Here is a 15,345-nt window from a genome sequence, read left to right as displayed (position 1 = left end):
GGATTAATACACATTTGGAACTGAAGGATGTTGTGAATTGGACAAATTAGTCAAAATAAACTACAATGGAGATGTTGATGGTTCTGAAGATGTTCAGACATTTTCATGAAACTAGTAAAAGTGACACATCTAAAAACACAGCTTTTCTCCTTTGTTTAACAACAATCAACAACTGCTTATCTTTACTTAAATAAGGTAAATTAAATGAGCACACAATCATATATAATGTTCCTGAGGTATCTTATAAATGCTCTATTTTGTTTGGATTATGTCCAATCTCATCAACAATATTTGTATTATTGATGCCTCACTCTTAATGTATAAAATGTCTGAAGCATCACTATCTATATCTGTCAGTTTGTTAAGAGCCAAACAATTAGTCCCTTAACCACTTAAATGGGAAGTATAATCCCGAAATGAAACGCAGGCATATTGACTTGTTCAGAGTGCTGCATGGCTGACAATCTTTTCCATTACGAGGAGTCCAGGAGGCACTAAAATGCACCTGAGGATTGAACCAGTAATAAGTGGTGTTGATGTCAAAGAGCCTGTGGTGAGGTAGACATACACGCACAACACCCCCACAAACCGCAAAACACACAAACGTGTCTGTCCCCGTCATGCGCCCGCCATTTATCTTTCCACTTGTCAAGTCTCTGAAGGTGTCGTCTAATTGAGACTCTTTCTGTTGTTAGTAATTCAAACTCCTCAGAGGGTTTCAGGGGGTTAAAAACACAGACTGACATAGTGACTTGGGTTAAAGAAGATACAGTGTATGACACTTTGATTTGACTCATAACGCAAATACTGGAAATGACCTCTAGTAGCCTATAACAACAAGCTGCATACATGTCATCCATTTTATCTGATCTGCTGAAGAATATACACTCGAGTGGCAAAATGTTTAACAAAGAAATGGATGAACAGGCATTTACACGAGGGTTGGACTGTTTTTGCCGAGCAAATGGCAAATCATTTAGAAATTCTCCCCCAAACTGTCTCTGATAATCACCCATCACAGTTTACAGACTATCGGCTTTATCGTTGGGCTTATCGTCCAGACATTAGCACCCACATTCTAATTCGCTTCTGCAATTTTACCCTCCAAATAAGTAAGTGTTGATAATTTCACTCTGCGTTTGGTTTGGTGAGAATATATTTTCATAACCAATACAAACTTATAGACTAAATAATTCAATTGAGACCCAAGTTGCAATAAATCTAAATTATTGTTTCTTATTTTTTAATTATCTTGGTGTGTAACATCCACAACATAATCACGCACCATCCACCTCCACTTAATAACATGGAGGAATTAAATCAACTCTCATCTTGCATCATTCTTCATGCTCAGAGGCTCCTCTTCTGTCCCATGATGACGCTCCTCTCTTTTATTTTCCGTGCAGGCGCAGCCAAGATTAGCTGAACTCTTGTTGTTAATTTCTCTCGTTCCTCTGAGATTGCTCATATTTGCCATACGCTTATACGGCATACAGTGCAAGAGCTCATCAATGCAAATAATTAGCAATAAACCCAGAGACGTCTGTGGTTTTCATTGCTGTTGTTCTATTCCCAGTCAGGTGTGATTATATATTCATGCTTATCCTAACCACGGCAAAACCTAAAATCCAAACATAGTGATTTCTAAGCTAACAGAAGAATTTATTCATATTCCTGAGGTAAATTCTTCTGTTTGTGCTTCTGACCAGAGCCCAGGTGGGATACATGCCTTTTGGCTGATGGTTTTAAATCAAATCCCCAAATATTGACTAAAGCTTTACCATGAGGATATAGGGCCTCTGCTATTTGCTCCATACATGTTTTTGTTTTTTTTCATTGAGCACTACCTTGTCAGTTCTATGCTGATGACACCATCTTGAATGCCAGCTCGATCATCTTGAAAAAACTCAAGTTTAATTTATCTTAAATTAGTTTGTTTAACCTTTCAAAACTATAAAATCCATTATTTGAACCATTATCTGTTATACAAGCAACACTGGATTATGGAAATATCCCATATTCTCCTTCTGTTTCCTCCACCCTGTAATAACTTGGTGAATAGAGTTTAGAGTAAATGTCCATGACAACACATCACAGGTGTTAGGTTTCTCATACCAACCCCACTGGTTTCCAGTACAATACACAACACAACAGTGGAAAAAGCTGAAGTTAGAGAGAGCCGTTCCTCTCAAGTGTACAGCATGAGGATTAGCTATTTGCTTTTATCTCATTGAAAGTTATTGAAGTATACAGTAGCTAAGCTTCACTCAAGCGGACATCTTTCCATCACTAAGCGCTTGACGACCATATTCAGCCGTAGTCATAATCAAACTTGTAAACAACATAATCATTTTACCGTCATGTTGAATGCAAATTATGCGAAGATTACCATCATTACTCCTCTCATCATCAAAATCATGAAAGACCAGCAGAAGTTTAATGTATATACATGCGCATGTGCATATTCACACACTCACTCTCAGGGATGTAAGTGCTGTCACTCACAGCACCAAAGTCAGTTTGTCCACATCTTGGGGAGGAAATTAGAAATTCAATTTCCATAGAGATGAGCCACGAGTTACTCTCAGCTCCTCTTCCTATTTGAAGCTAATGAATGCAGATTGAAGAGATGTTGATTCCATCTAAACAAACGCCCCTGACACCTGCACATCAAGTGGCAAGTCTGTCCTCTCCAGCACTAAAATAGAAAACATAATTTAAATATTCATCTCCCTCCATGGACGGAGTGAATGAGCAAATTAATAATATATCCCACTTGTTTCTCTCTCTCTTTCCTATGGAGGTCTGAAAGCATGGATAACAGCGAGCAGGCTACTTTGAGTTAAATGGTGTAATTTGTTGTCAGGCAGTGTTGATAAGTTACTGTTCTCCATGGCAATGATGTTCCTCGTGAACAGAGAAGCCGCCCTGTCTTTTTCTATGTTTACTCTTTTGCTCACAGGGATCCTGCAGGGACCGGAACATTTTATATAAGAGGTGATTTTGATATTATTTAAATAAGGCCTCAGAAATATTGAATTCAATGTACACAGGTATTCCCTTCTTTAGTATTGTTTAGTAAAATATTATTAGTTTAATATTTTGTTTGGTGTTATATGGCACCATTATACCTTAAGGAGCTGTTAGTACCTTATCAACCCACTAGAGCACTGCGCTCCCAGAATTCAGGCTGACTTGTCGTCCCTAAAGTCTCTAAAAGTAGAGTAGGAGCCAGAGCTTTCAGCTATCAAGCTCCTCTCCTATGGAATCATCTCCCACTTTCAATTCAGGAGGCAGACACCATCTGTACGTTTAAGAGTAGGCTTAAAACCTTCCTTTTTGATAAAGCTTATAGTTAGAGCCGGTCCAGGCTTGTCTTAGACCTGCTCTTAGTTATGCTGCTATAGGTCTAGAAGGTCGGGGGACACATGACACTCGGAGCTTCTCTTTCCAGCTTCTCCTTCCTCTTCTCATCCGTTATCACATCAAAGAAATTCATATCTCGTCAATGCATATTACTGACTTGACTTCTTCCCCGGAGTCCCTTTGCCTTATCGTCCGCAGATCCAGGCTGTGGCCACATCGTGGATTAGGATCTGTGGATCGCGTATCAGAGATCGTAATGGTGGATCCAGTATGACGGATTCTGTATCGTGCTGGCTGATCGTGATAATAAAGGCGGATCCTTTATCGTGTTGGCATCTGATAATGGGGGTGGACCACGATCGAGGTGGCAGCTGATGATGGATCCTAATGGCGGCAGTGGACAATGACTGTGGACTATAGTGGCATCCGATCTTGATGGTGGATTGTGATCTTGCTGGCTGCTGACCATAGACTATGATTGCAGCAGGACTGCTCGATACATAGTATTTCTCCTCAGACACTTGACCATTACTGACAATAATCCATCAATTCACTGACCTTCAGTTATGCTTCAAAATGTTTACCCTTATCAATGCTGCTAAAACCTTTATCTTGGTGATGTTCTCCTTTACACTTGACATCTATTGCACTTCTGTCCGTCCTGGGAGAGGGATCCCTCACATGTGGCTCTCTCTGAGGTTTCCTCGTTCTTTTTACCCTGTTAAAAGGGTTTTTTAGTAGTTTTTCCTTACTCTTGTTGAGGGTTAAGGGCAGAGGATGTCACACCCTGTTAAAGCCCTATGAGACAAATTGTGATTTGTGAATATGGGCTATACAAATAAAATTTGATTGATTGATTGATTGATACAGTACATGTACTGGTTACATCAGTGTATTTTTTTACACTCTAGACAGGAGTGTACGTTTTTCATCGGCATGAGCAAACTATTATTTTGAGCCTGTTTCTAAGAGTTTTCTTTAACCACTAAGATTAAAAATCTATTTAAGAAGCTATGGCAACATCACGAGACATCTGAATTCCAGAGTCTCTGTCTGTTCGTTGCATATCTCCAAAACCGTTCATCAGCTTGGCTATTCCTATTCCCTATTCCTTAGGGCCTCAGGTAGTGCAGTGTCACATTTGGTGTGATTTGGACATGTTTAATATTAATAAACTTTAAATAAACAGTCTACAGGAGCTCGAAAGCAGCAGCAGCTGGGACTCATCAATTTAAGTGACAGTCAGTCACAACAATACCATCACGAAAACAGCAACGACAGCTGATTCTTCACGTTCTGCGTATGGAGTCGAGTCCGGCAGCCAGTCTTTACATGCAGAGAATCAAAGGTCACCTTTACACTTTCAGAGGCAAAGCTGCAACCAGCATTACCACAGCGCCTGCCAAACAGGCAGGTTTAGAATGGGCACTGCACTAGTTGGACTCAAATCCAGGACTCTGAGAACCACCCACGCTCACGTCCACTGTTTGATCTGTATTGCTGGATCAGTAAAAAATAGCAGTGAAAATGTTTTATCCCGGATGTAATTGGTAAAGCAAATGAAAATAACTATTTAATATGACACAGGTTTTTTTTGTCTTATTGGGTTGAGGTAAACTTCACATTTGTCAGTCCTCAGTGTTCTTTTGGCTGCACCGATGTATCCTAGATACCCTGAGCTCTTTGAGTCACTCTGGGCTGTAGCCATGTCTTTGTTGCCCTTGAAAATCCGTGGGTCTGCCATAGCCAAAGATATTTCTGCCTAAAAAGCACTTAACCTGCATTTTACAAATTAGATGAGGCAGCACTGAACCGGTGCATTTCGTGATGGCCATAGTCTGCGGCTCAGGGTAAACTGTTCTGTCAGGTGTGACCTTCATGTCAAGATAGCTTGACCTTTCTGCGCAGCGGTGGGGCAGTCATATTAGAAAATAACATAGAAGTGGACAGCCAAGGAGAAAAGAACACCAGGGTGCTTGATGCTCATACCTGGTTGTGGTGGAAAAACAAGGGAAAATATACTATGAAAGAAAAGATAAATAATGGGGCAGCCTCTTAAACACCATCCCTCTTCCTTATTATGAATAAAAACAGGGGGATTCAATGGTTCAGTGGAGAGAAAATTCTCACCTGTGTATGATGCGCTTGGTGCGGAGGTACCCAAGAGCCAGGGCCAATTCACAGATGTACAGTTTGACGGTGCTCTCCGAGAAGTGGACGTTCTGCTGGAGGTGGTAGCGAAGGTCGCCTCCCAGGAGCAAGTCCACCACCATAAACATGTCCTCCTCGTCCTGGAAGGAATACCTGCAGGGAGAAGGCAGGTGGTCATATTGACGGGGGAAAGAGATAAATAGAGACGTAGAAGGAAGAAAGGGAAGACAAAGAAACAGTGAAATGAAAGCTGAAATAACAGTGATGATCGAGAGGATGAGAAAAGGGCAAAAACACAAATCAGCAACAGAGGGGAGGGTAAATATGGAGATGTGCAATTTGCAGGAGAAGAGAGAACAGGTAAATGAGGGAAGAGAATAAAAAGTGAGCGGGGAAAAAAAAAAAAATCACACATTACCATAGATCAGTGATTAAGAAGAGACACCAACACCGTGAAAATAGCACAAACCGAAGCCATGCTCGAAGATTGTGGGTTGTCAAACCGATTTTATTATCTTTCTGTAGACAAAAACAAAAACCCATCAGCAATAAAAGAGGGTGACAAGTGCAAATTGAACTCATGTCAGCCTTTCTGCTCCTCAGGCAAATCAGCCTTTACAAGACAGTATTTTTCAAGACCTTAGTACTGAAGGTTTCGACGAGAACAAACAAGACAAAAGCACCCATCAGTGTTTCAGCCCCGTGACGTCTGAAAACACCGACTCCGGAGCCTCCAGGGGTGTTTGAGGTTATCTGCTCTTTGTGTCTCAAACCAAGCAGAAGGAAAACACTCATCACTCTGCTTCATGTTGCAGGAGGAGCAGCTACTGTACGTACAGGCTCAGTCCTGCCTGAGGAAATACTCTTTAATACCAACCAGCTCAGAACGAAGCTGTTATGATCGAAGACAGAAGAGACATATAGAGACAACATGCAATTTAGACAGGTTGTAGACTTTGCAATGATCAACAAATCGATTATTCTGGCACGTTGCTGTTTACATGTCTTCTATCCCATCAACATTGGCGGCATGAAAATGTTTAACTGTTTAGCTCAATAACAATCTGCCTCTTCTCAGCAACACTCTCTGCTCAGATGGCTCCACGTCCTGCTTCTGTCTCTCTTAAGGCCGAGCAGCTTTCCCATCACACTGTTGCTATTTTATAAAAACATTACTCTTATTAAATATTCCTTTTGTTAATGTGGTGTAAAAGATTTTTGCAGGAAAATGGAATTGTCTGCTTTGGTGTCACCGATACGGAAAGTTTCACAATCGCGTAAAATGTATTTGTAGCTCGATAATGTTTTTTTTGGGGGGGGGGCATGCACCTTGGTGGTCATTCATCTAATCACCCATCAGTCATGCAGAGCAGGACCATGGTGTCAGCATGCAGCTCCTCGTGTCGCCGTTTAAGAAGCTGTTGCTCAAATCATCACTGATTTTACATGCTGAGCATCCTGCTGGGGCCAGGCACCCCCCACACACACACACCAACACCACCACCCCACTCCCTCTCTAAACGATGAGCTAATTAGTGTCTCTCCCACAAGAAGCTAATTTATGCAAAATTCATGTGAAAGAAATTGCACAAGCCAAAGATTTCCTGGCTCGCCTGAAGCACTGCTCTGTGTACAGTGTGCAACACGACGTCCTACATGTGCAACTTCAGATCTCCCGTAAGTTTGGAGAACACCACCTCCCTTTTTAAGCCGTTTAGTGAGTTCCTGATTAGAAACACAGACGGTACAAATTTACTGAACACTTCTGAGAGGTTTAAGTCAAAGTCAAAGCACAATGACCTGGGGTAGTTAATTTTTTTTGCCACATAGGTGAACTCCTTTTCCTCGGTGTTGGTGCTTTTCTGCCCTGGATGGATGGGGATTGATTGAGCTGACTCCAAACTGTCTGCTGAGGCTCAGATAATGCTGAGGCCACTTAACATCTGATTGCCTCCGAGTGTGGAAAGACTATCTGTGAGACGGCCCGTCCTGAAGATGCACATATTGCCAATGTCACAAAGAGCAGCGTGAAGATGCACAGTCTCATACAATGCTGTCCTTCTTCCACCTCAACTCCATGTTTCAGTTAAAACTGAGTCTTTAAACATTATATGCTATTATAAAATAACTTACCAACAACAATCACGAAAAATGTTTTCTACCAATTAATATCATTTTCAAGGAAAGAAAGTATTGAGGTCAGGCATTGACTTAGCGATTCCTGCACACACAGAGTGCTACAGTTAAAGTAGAAGTGAAATCAGTGATCAAAGGGTTTGAAATTAGTAAGATAGCACTAACTGTAGTCAATACAGATGCTAAATTAAGAGAAAATTAAATTAACAATTTTTGGGATGTGAGTCTGGACGATAAATGATCGAGGATGATGATAGAAAACACTTAAAATAAAGAGAAATCAAAAGTATAAAAATCTAATTTGGTCAGTACTATCCTGTTTTTGTACACGAGAAATCAGTTTTGTTTGTTATTCTATCGACACATTGTTCAAACGTGTATTAGTGATTATATACTCAAGCATGCATGTATGTATGTATGTATGTATCTATGTATATGTGCCAACTTGTTTGTGAGTATGTACAGCATATGCATATATAGTGAGCAAGCGTGTGCATGTGTATAATAGATATGTAACCATGTGCTTAACAAACAATACTTATTGTCTGGACTAAAAAGCTTTTTCTGTCAAAATCTTATTTTTTGGATATGTAATATGTAAGACTAATTAATCTTGAAATGTTTGTGTGTGTGTGTGTGTGTGTGTGTGTGTGTGTGTGTGTGTGTGTGTGTGTGTGTGTGTGTGTGTGTGTGTGTTCATGTGTTTGTGAACATATGAGAGGGAAGGAATTTGTTGGATAATCATATGACACTGGCACAGAGAGTGGGGAAGCACAGATCAAACGAGTGTCACATTCACATCATAGTCTCTTAAATATCAAAACGATGCCACACTTCAAGATTTGTGGCTTTTGGGTCGGACACAAATCTGACTAGTGAGTTCATAGATGGTCAACAACACTTCTCCATCCACAGTGCTCCTGCTAAAGTTTGGCTCCATCTACATGCACATGGAGACTTTAGTTTTAGGATATAGGCGAAGGCCATTAGGAGAAAATATCGCGAAGGAGAGAAGCATGATACAGGAAATAAAACATTCATTATTGCGAAACCAAGCATGCAAAAAGTGTGCAAAGCCAAATGTGTGTGAAATATTTATGACCCAAAATATGCTAACCAAAAATAAGAAGCTGAAAAACTGTGACCGAGGGCAGGAAAACAAACTTTTCAGTGGTTAAAAATGTGACCAAGAGAACAGACTGCGTTTGTTGGATGGACTCCATTTTACCCCAAGTCTATTAATCTTTTGATTAAGTGTCTTAGTTGTTATCTCTGTCCCTTTTTCCTGCTCTCTCTATCTCTCTCTCTCTCTCTCTCTCTCGCTCTCGCTCTACTTCCGTCTCCTACAGTGTAAATACCTCTTAACACAGCTAACAGCAAACCGTTAGTTAAGGTGCTGAAGAATCGGAGGAGCAGCTGCTGTCACAAGCCGTTAGGAGACGCAAACTGGACCTTAATTGCTTTTTTCTTTTCTTGGCAGAGAATCACTGGCTTCTTCCAGGATAACGGCCATTTCCTTGAACTGAATTCTCAACTTTAACTTCATCTCTGAATTTAATTAAACTCTTGCTTTTTCATTTCCTTATTTTGATTGGGTAATTATGTTGTTAATTTACCTACACCATTACATTTGATTTAATTGTAACTGAGCCGTCCCGTTGGTATCAGTGGCGAATCCTGGATTATTTTAGTGGACTGGTGTCATATAAAATAAAGTGGAACAAAACCCAATGAATACTGATTAAAGATCTGTTATTGGTGATTCCAACCAAGTGTCAGTGCTTAGAAAACCATAGATAAATCTAAAATGTATATCGATATGACAATGTGTTATTATTACGTGGCTGGATGATGTCCTGGTGATATCTTGGGTGAGAAGGTCGAGCGGGTGTTAATGGGGGACATCAAGTCAATTGATGGCACACTTGAGGCCCCTGTGATACCAGTTTAATTGAGTAGAAAACCAGCTCTCATGCTTGGCTGAGTCTCCCATGTTTTCTGTCCCATAAGTCTTTCCTGCAGAAAGTCAAGGTGATAAAAACAGAGCAGGCCTTGGACGTCATTGATTGGGAGGTTTGTTCCGTCCTCTATAAGCAAACAAGACTCTCTCACATGGTTGGTCAGGAACAAAGCTGCCACAAAGAGGGTTGACAGCTATGACATTGTTGTGTACATTTACTGTATAGCACAATCTAATAACTGTGAGTGCCCACCACACACACTCACTGCCGCACGGCACCTTTTTCTTAAGACTGCAGTACCTGAATCTTGGTTACCTCCACAAGGCGGATGTGTTAGTGTGTGTCTGTAGGATTACGCAAAAACTACTTCACCAATTTCCTTGAAACTAGGTGAAAGGGTGGGGAATGGTCCAAGGAAGAACCCTTTAACTTTGGGAGTTGATTCGAATAAGGTGGTTTCTTCAACATAGAAAGATAGGGTGTTAGCCTTGGTGGAGGGATGCACTGTCTTGATAAAATCCAATATATAGACGTACCCATACACATGAACACATGCAAAAATGCATAGTATACAGCTATTTCAACACTTGATCATCTGCATGAGTGCACATCATTGCACTGAATAATCATTTCTTATTCTAAGCACACAGTATGTGAGGTTTTAAAGCCACAAATCAACAGCATCCCTCTGGGGCTGACTGACCTGATGCTAATAGTGTTTTCATTGTATTTCACTCTGTACCTGGAGTGTAAATTGTTCTCATACAATAAAAGCCCCTTTCTTTTTTTCCTCTCTCTCTCTCTGAAATGGTAACATTGTACTTCGAAGGTGCTTGAATATGAATGAAGTCTCCTTTGGCCTCCTGCCACCGCTGTCAAAACGAGTTAGAAACGGTGCTCATTAAGTCGTTCGTCACAGGTACGCTCCGGGTCAGGAAAGTTACCCAATTCACCATGAATGACTGATATGGTTTTAAAGAGTCACTCTCCTCGTTAAGCCACACCTGGTCATTTAGAGCTCAAGGTTGAAAATATAAATGAAAGAATTAGCCATCATTGGAGAACTCACACTCTCCATTCACGTTTTTTCAAATGTAAAAATGTGGGTGTCACTGTTTAGCAGCTTTGACGAAATGCTCACATTTACACTTTGTTGGTGTTACTCACTTTTCTTTAAAGACATAATAAGTCTAAGTATTAAGAATAAACAACGGATGCCCGGATTGACAGCATAATGCCATCATTCTGGACACGTGAATCAAAAATGATTAAAAGAAAATTTGATATAATTTCCTTTTGATATGGCTCAATGCAGCATGTAGAGATTTTTGCCTAATGATATACTAATGATGGCAAGAAAGAAATGGAAGCAGATGTACAAGTATGAAGTGGAAAATAATCACTCCACCGATGAGTACTTTCTATTTTAGCAGAATTATTTTTAAACCGTCGTTTTGCGTTTTGCAGCTGCGAAGAACTGAAAAAGTCCGTTAGCAACAGAACAGAAGCAAGCATCTCAAGCATCAATTAGCAGCTGTCACTTGATGCCTCGACCAACGTCTTTGGTCGGGAGTAGAGGACGGCATTCAGACAGCGGATTAGCACCTGTACATCATGTTGAAATGGCGCAGTCTTTTCATTAGCCTTCATGGCATCAAGCCTGTGTAATCACCAGCTTGCTGTGTTTCTCTCTCTTGTCCTATTATTGTTTCTATTTCCCCCGATCTCTGTCTCTCTCTCACTCATCCTGTTTTCCCTTTGGTGTCTGCCTCTACTCCGACACACATGCATTTCAATGTGACCTCCCTGTGGCCTCCAGGCAGTCAGTCTGATGGAAACGCATCCTGCATGGTGCTTTTAGAGGCAGAGGCACCCCCGGCCACCTCAGTAATGGAGGTGTCCAGAAACCTTTTGGGGGGTTCGGAGGCTAATGGGACGGTGTCCTCTCAAAAACGACCCTGTTTCCCTCTTTAAAATGTAACAGTTATGACATGTGAAGCAGCAAAGTTGAACATAAGAATACTGAAGCAGCTGTAGTTTTCAAATTCCATTTGATTTCTGTCTCTTACTGAAGGACAGGCGGATTATGGACCTTAAATCATTCTGAGCAGATCTCCATACTTCAGTATTCAGCAAAAGAAAATCCAAGTTTTTTATTACAGTACATTACGTGCTCAAATAAACATTTATTTTCCCTCTATAAAAGACATAACAATATTATTAATATCTCTAGATGTATCCATTCTGCGAAAGGAGAACATCACTTCCATTCATTGCTTGGCTCCTTGGCAAGAGTGTTTTTTGTTAATCAACATCTATCCATGTAACATCGCCAAAATAAAAAACATCAGTGAAATCTCAGTAATAATATGGCCAATATAACTGATCAGACAGGCTGTCTATTCATACACAGGCAGTCATCTGACGACAGCTTCCTGCTGAAACCAACACAGCCGGCCGACTGCTCACACTGTGACGTGTTGGATTGTTGCCGACAGCCCTGTGACCTCCCTCCACCCCATCACCAAACACCTCCGTGTGACTGACAGCTCCCATCGGTGTGGGTAACGCTGCTTGGGAACACATGCATGGATGCACTCTCATGCAAAAGAAAAAATACATAAACACATCGCTTTCAGAAAAGCACAGAGGAATTGGATGTTGACATGCATGCTAAATGTAACTCTCAAACTCCATTTACAGTCAGTGAGTGAAGTGATAAGTCTCCTCCACCAAAGAGGCTATGTTTTCATCTGCGTTTTTTTGTTAGCAGAAATTTGAAAAACTAGTAGACTGGTTACCACAAAACTTGTTGGACGAGGCATTTTTCAATATTTTCGTTTATTTCTCAGAGAGTTATTTGGGAATCTTGACAAAAAAGTTCAGACATATTTAGGGGATTGTTATTTATGAGCAGTGTATCTCACAGAATTGATTCAGTCCAGATGACAGATGCACAGACAAGAGAAAGTGGAAGAGTTCCTCCATGTGAGGGAGTTACATTGAATGCCACTCTGCAGCTGAAACTATGAGGTCTGACCGTCTTCCTGGATGGTAAAAACTTTATGGGCAAAGCGCATGGATAGCGCAAACATGCAAAAGGGAGAGATTAAGCAAGCATGAGGCAAATAACGCAGACCGCTCTATTTGAATGAATTGAGCAAAAACACTATCTTAGAGATCTCTTCGAGGAAGTGTAGACAATGTTTGGTTCATTATGAAACTGTGGCTGTTACAGTCCAGGTAATTGATGAGAAACACTGGGTGAGTGTGTAAAAGTTTTTGCAGATCCAAATAAAAACCTAAATGTGGTCTCAAAGGAGTGAAGGCTTTATCAAAGGCTGTATAGTAACAAATGTGGTTAAACAGCTGTAACCACAAGCTGTGAAATGTGATGTGGTCTCAGCTATAAGGCTTCAGGTTTCAGCAATAAAGCAAATGATCTTATTGGTCTCACCCCATTTTTACTTCTGCAAAAGTAATAATTACGCTCAGTACTTGATCAGGATGTTTTCTCACTCTTACGACCCCTAATTTTATGATCTTCCATTACATCAGGTCCTTCTGCCAGGCCTAATGTTTAACATGCTGCTTTACAGTGTTCAGCATTGCCAGAAGTGTAAATGAGGATGTGCACATTTTGCACACACACAAGGATACAGTTTATACCTCAGGTAAAAGCAGATTTTCCTCTTGCATTCTTACAATATTGGAGTCACATTCATTCAAAATGTGGCTTTATAACTGTATTGCCTGTGTGATACAACTTATCTGGTGAACTAGACCTTTTATACTCAGATGTTTGGAGGAATACTCATGATTTCTGATTATGTCATAACTCTTTTGCTTTCTAAAGGAAAACAAATGCACATGAATGGGGGAGTAAAGCTTAATGTAATGCATTAGTAAGATGACATAATAACCGAACAAAAGAGGGTCTCCCTCAAGCAACGTTTTAGACTTTGTGCTTTTTTTTGTCTTTTGTCTTTGACAGTTACAGTTATAATTATTATTTCGTTTTCACAAAAGCATGTTACATCATAGCTGCATTTTTCATAGAGGTTAAACATGGGAGACATCAAGCATGACCTGTTCTATAGACTTTGTTAAAAGAAAGTTGAATTATGAAATCTTGACCTCACCGCTGGCAGTGAGCAGTCTTTCTATTTCTTTTTTTCTGAGCTTTCTAGGAATTTGCCTCCTCTATAGATGATTCCAAATGTAGTTTTAGGTTGTTTTCCTCTTCAAGAACCAAACAGTTTCACCAGATGCTACTGAAATAACATCAACTTAACAAAAGACACCATCTGCAGCGTGTGTGAAATATTACTGCTCGACTGTTTTCCTTCTGCTTGGTGTCCCGAACAAATGTGTCGCTCCCAGTGAACACATTACACACACAACACATCCAGCAAACAGCGAGAGCGCGTACTTTACACAACTTCCTCCTCTCAGAAATCCGCTCCATCAAGAAACAAATCAGCCGCAAAATCTGCAGATAAAGGGGCAACAAGACGGAAAGCTGAATACAGCTGCTCTCTGACTGATGTCTCCGAAACGATGTGAGTGGATCCTGGCCTGCCAACAAGGGCTCTCCTTACACAGTGGGACTTTGTGCAGAGCAGGCACAAAGGGATGCCCCACCAGTGCTGGCACATCAATAAACTGACCGTATCACAGCCCCAATGCCAGAGGTTGCGCTTCTTCGAAATCAGTATTCCCGGAAAAATGACTTGTTGAATTTTCCCTGCTCCTGTTTTTCCAAATCCATTGTTGCTTTGCTGCTCAGACAAAACACCTGAGGTCACGCCCAGGTGCAGGTGCAGTGACGGCAAGGGGAGAGAAACGTGAGGTGGTGAAGGAAGAGGAGGAGAAGGGATTAACAAGATGAGGTGGATGAAAAGAGGAGCAGGGTACAAAAGAAGAGAATAAAGCCTGATTTTTCTGCATGTATAGCCCGGCACAGCAATCTCTTCCTGTCTCTGACCTTGAGCGCTTACCTCAGGACAACCATAACTTACGCCAACTCAACACAGCGAGAGACAGACACAGAGAGAGAGAGAGAGAGTGGGCGAGCGGGCACGGCGCTGACCCAAGCACATCTCCTGAGGAAATCACCCCCATGCACCCAGAGGGGTTTATGCTGCCAAACGCATTAACTTCCAACCTTTTTTTTGTCCAACACAGCAGGCAATCAAGCAAGAAAGAAAGCAAGCCCTGGCATTGTTTGTCTGATGAGTCCGTATGCTGCACTTCTCTCCACTCTGTCGTTTCCTTCTCTACGACTCATTCATTCCCAACGTGGGAGGATTTAGTTTTGTTTTCCTCAATTACTAATTAAAAAGACCAGGCACTGATTCTGCTTGAGCAGTGCTTTCAGAAGCAGATCTAACTGAAACGGGAGCAAGGTGAAGGGAGGATAGAAAAGTGGGGCAGAAGACAAAGGGTAGAGAAAAAAAAGTCACTACATGGAAAGCATCTCACTTAGTTGTTCAGATGTTTGTGTTTTTTTGGTTAGGGAGTGATTTTAAAAGCGAACCTGTAAATCAAAAAGAGGTAAATAGATAAATTAAAAGCTGATATGTTTTTAAAAACTGGACTGGGAGGAATATGGATGTTATTTTCAGCTTTGGACTTTCAGCTTGAAAGAAAAACAGTGCGTCTTCCTCTTAAAACCCTGCAGAGCGGGATTTCTTGTTAAGAATTAATGACGCCTTTTAGTTGGCAAATT

General features: G+C 41.0%; 1 protein-coding gene across 2 annotated transcripts in view; it reads right to left on the bottom strand.

Moving 5' to 3' along the window:
- The window catches only part of stk32a (serine/threonine kinase 32A), a 59,145-nt gene that overhangs the window by 34,171 nt on the left and 9,629 nt on the right, over positions 1–15,345 (bottom strand). For both annotated transcript variants that reach the window (XM_035179547.2, XM_035179548.2), the window contains one exon: positions 5,497–5,670. In XM_035179547.2, coding sequence (XP_035035438.1) covers positions 5,497–5,670 — 174 coding nt within the window. The remainder of the gene's footprint in view (positions 1–5,496; positions 5,671–15,345) is intronic.

This window comes from Hippoglossus stenolepis, chromosome 15, assembly GCF_022539355.2.
Source record: "Hippoglossus stenolepis isolate QCI-W04-F060 chromosome 15, HSTE1.2, whole genome shotgun sequence".
Classification (NCBI taxonomy): domain Eukaryota; kingdom Metazoa; phylum Chordata; class Actinopteri; order Pleuronectiformes; family Pleuronectidae; genus Hippoglossus; species Hippoglossus stenolepis.
The sequence above is the reverse complement of the archived record's forward strand: the minus strand, read 5'-3'. Positions and strand labels throughout refer to the sequence as shown.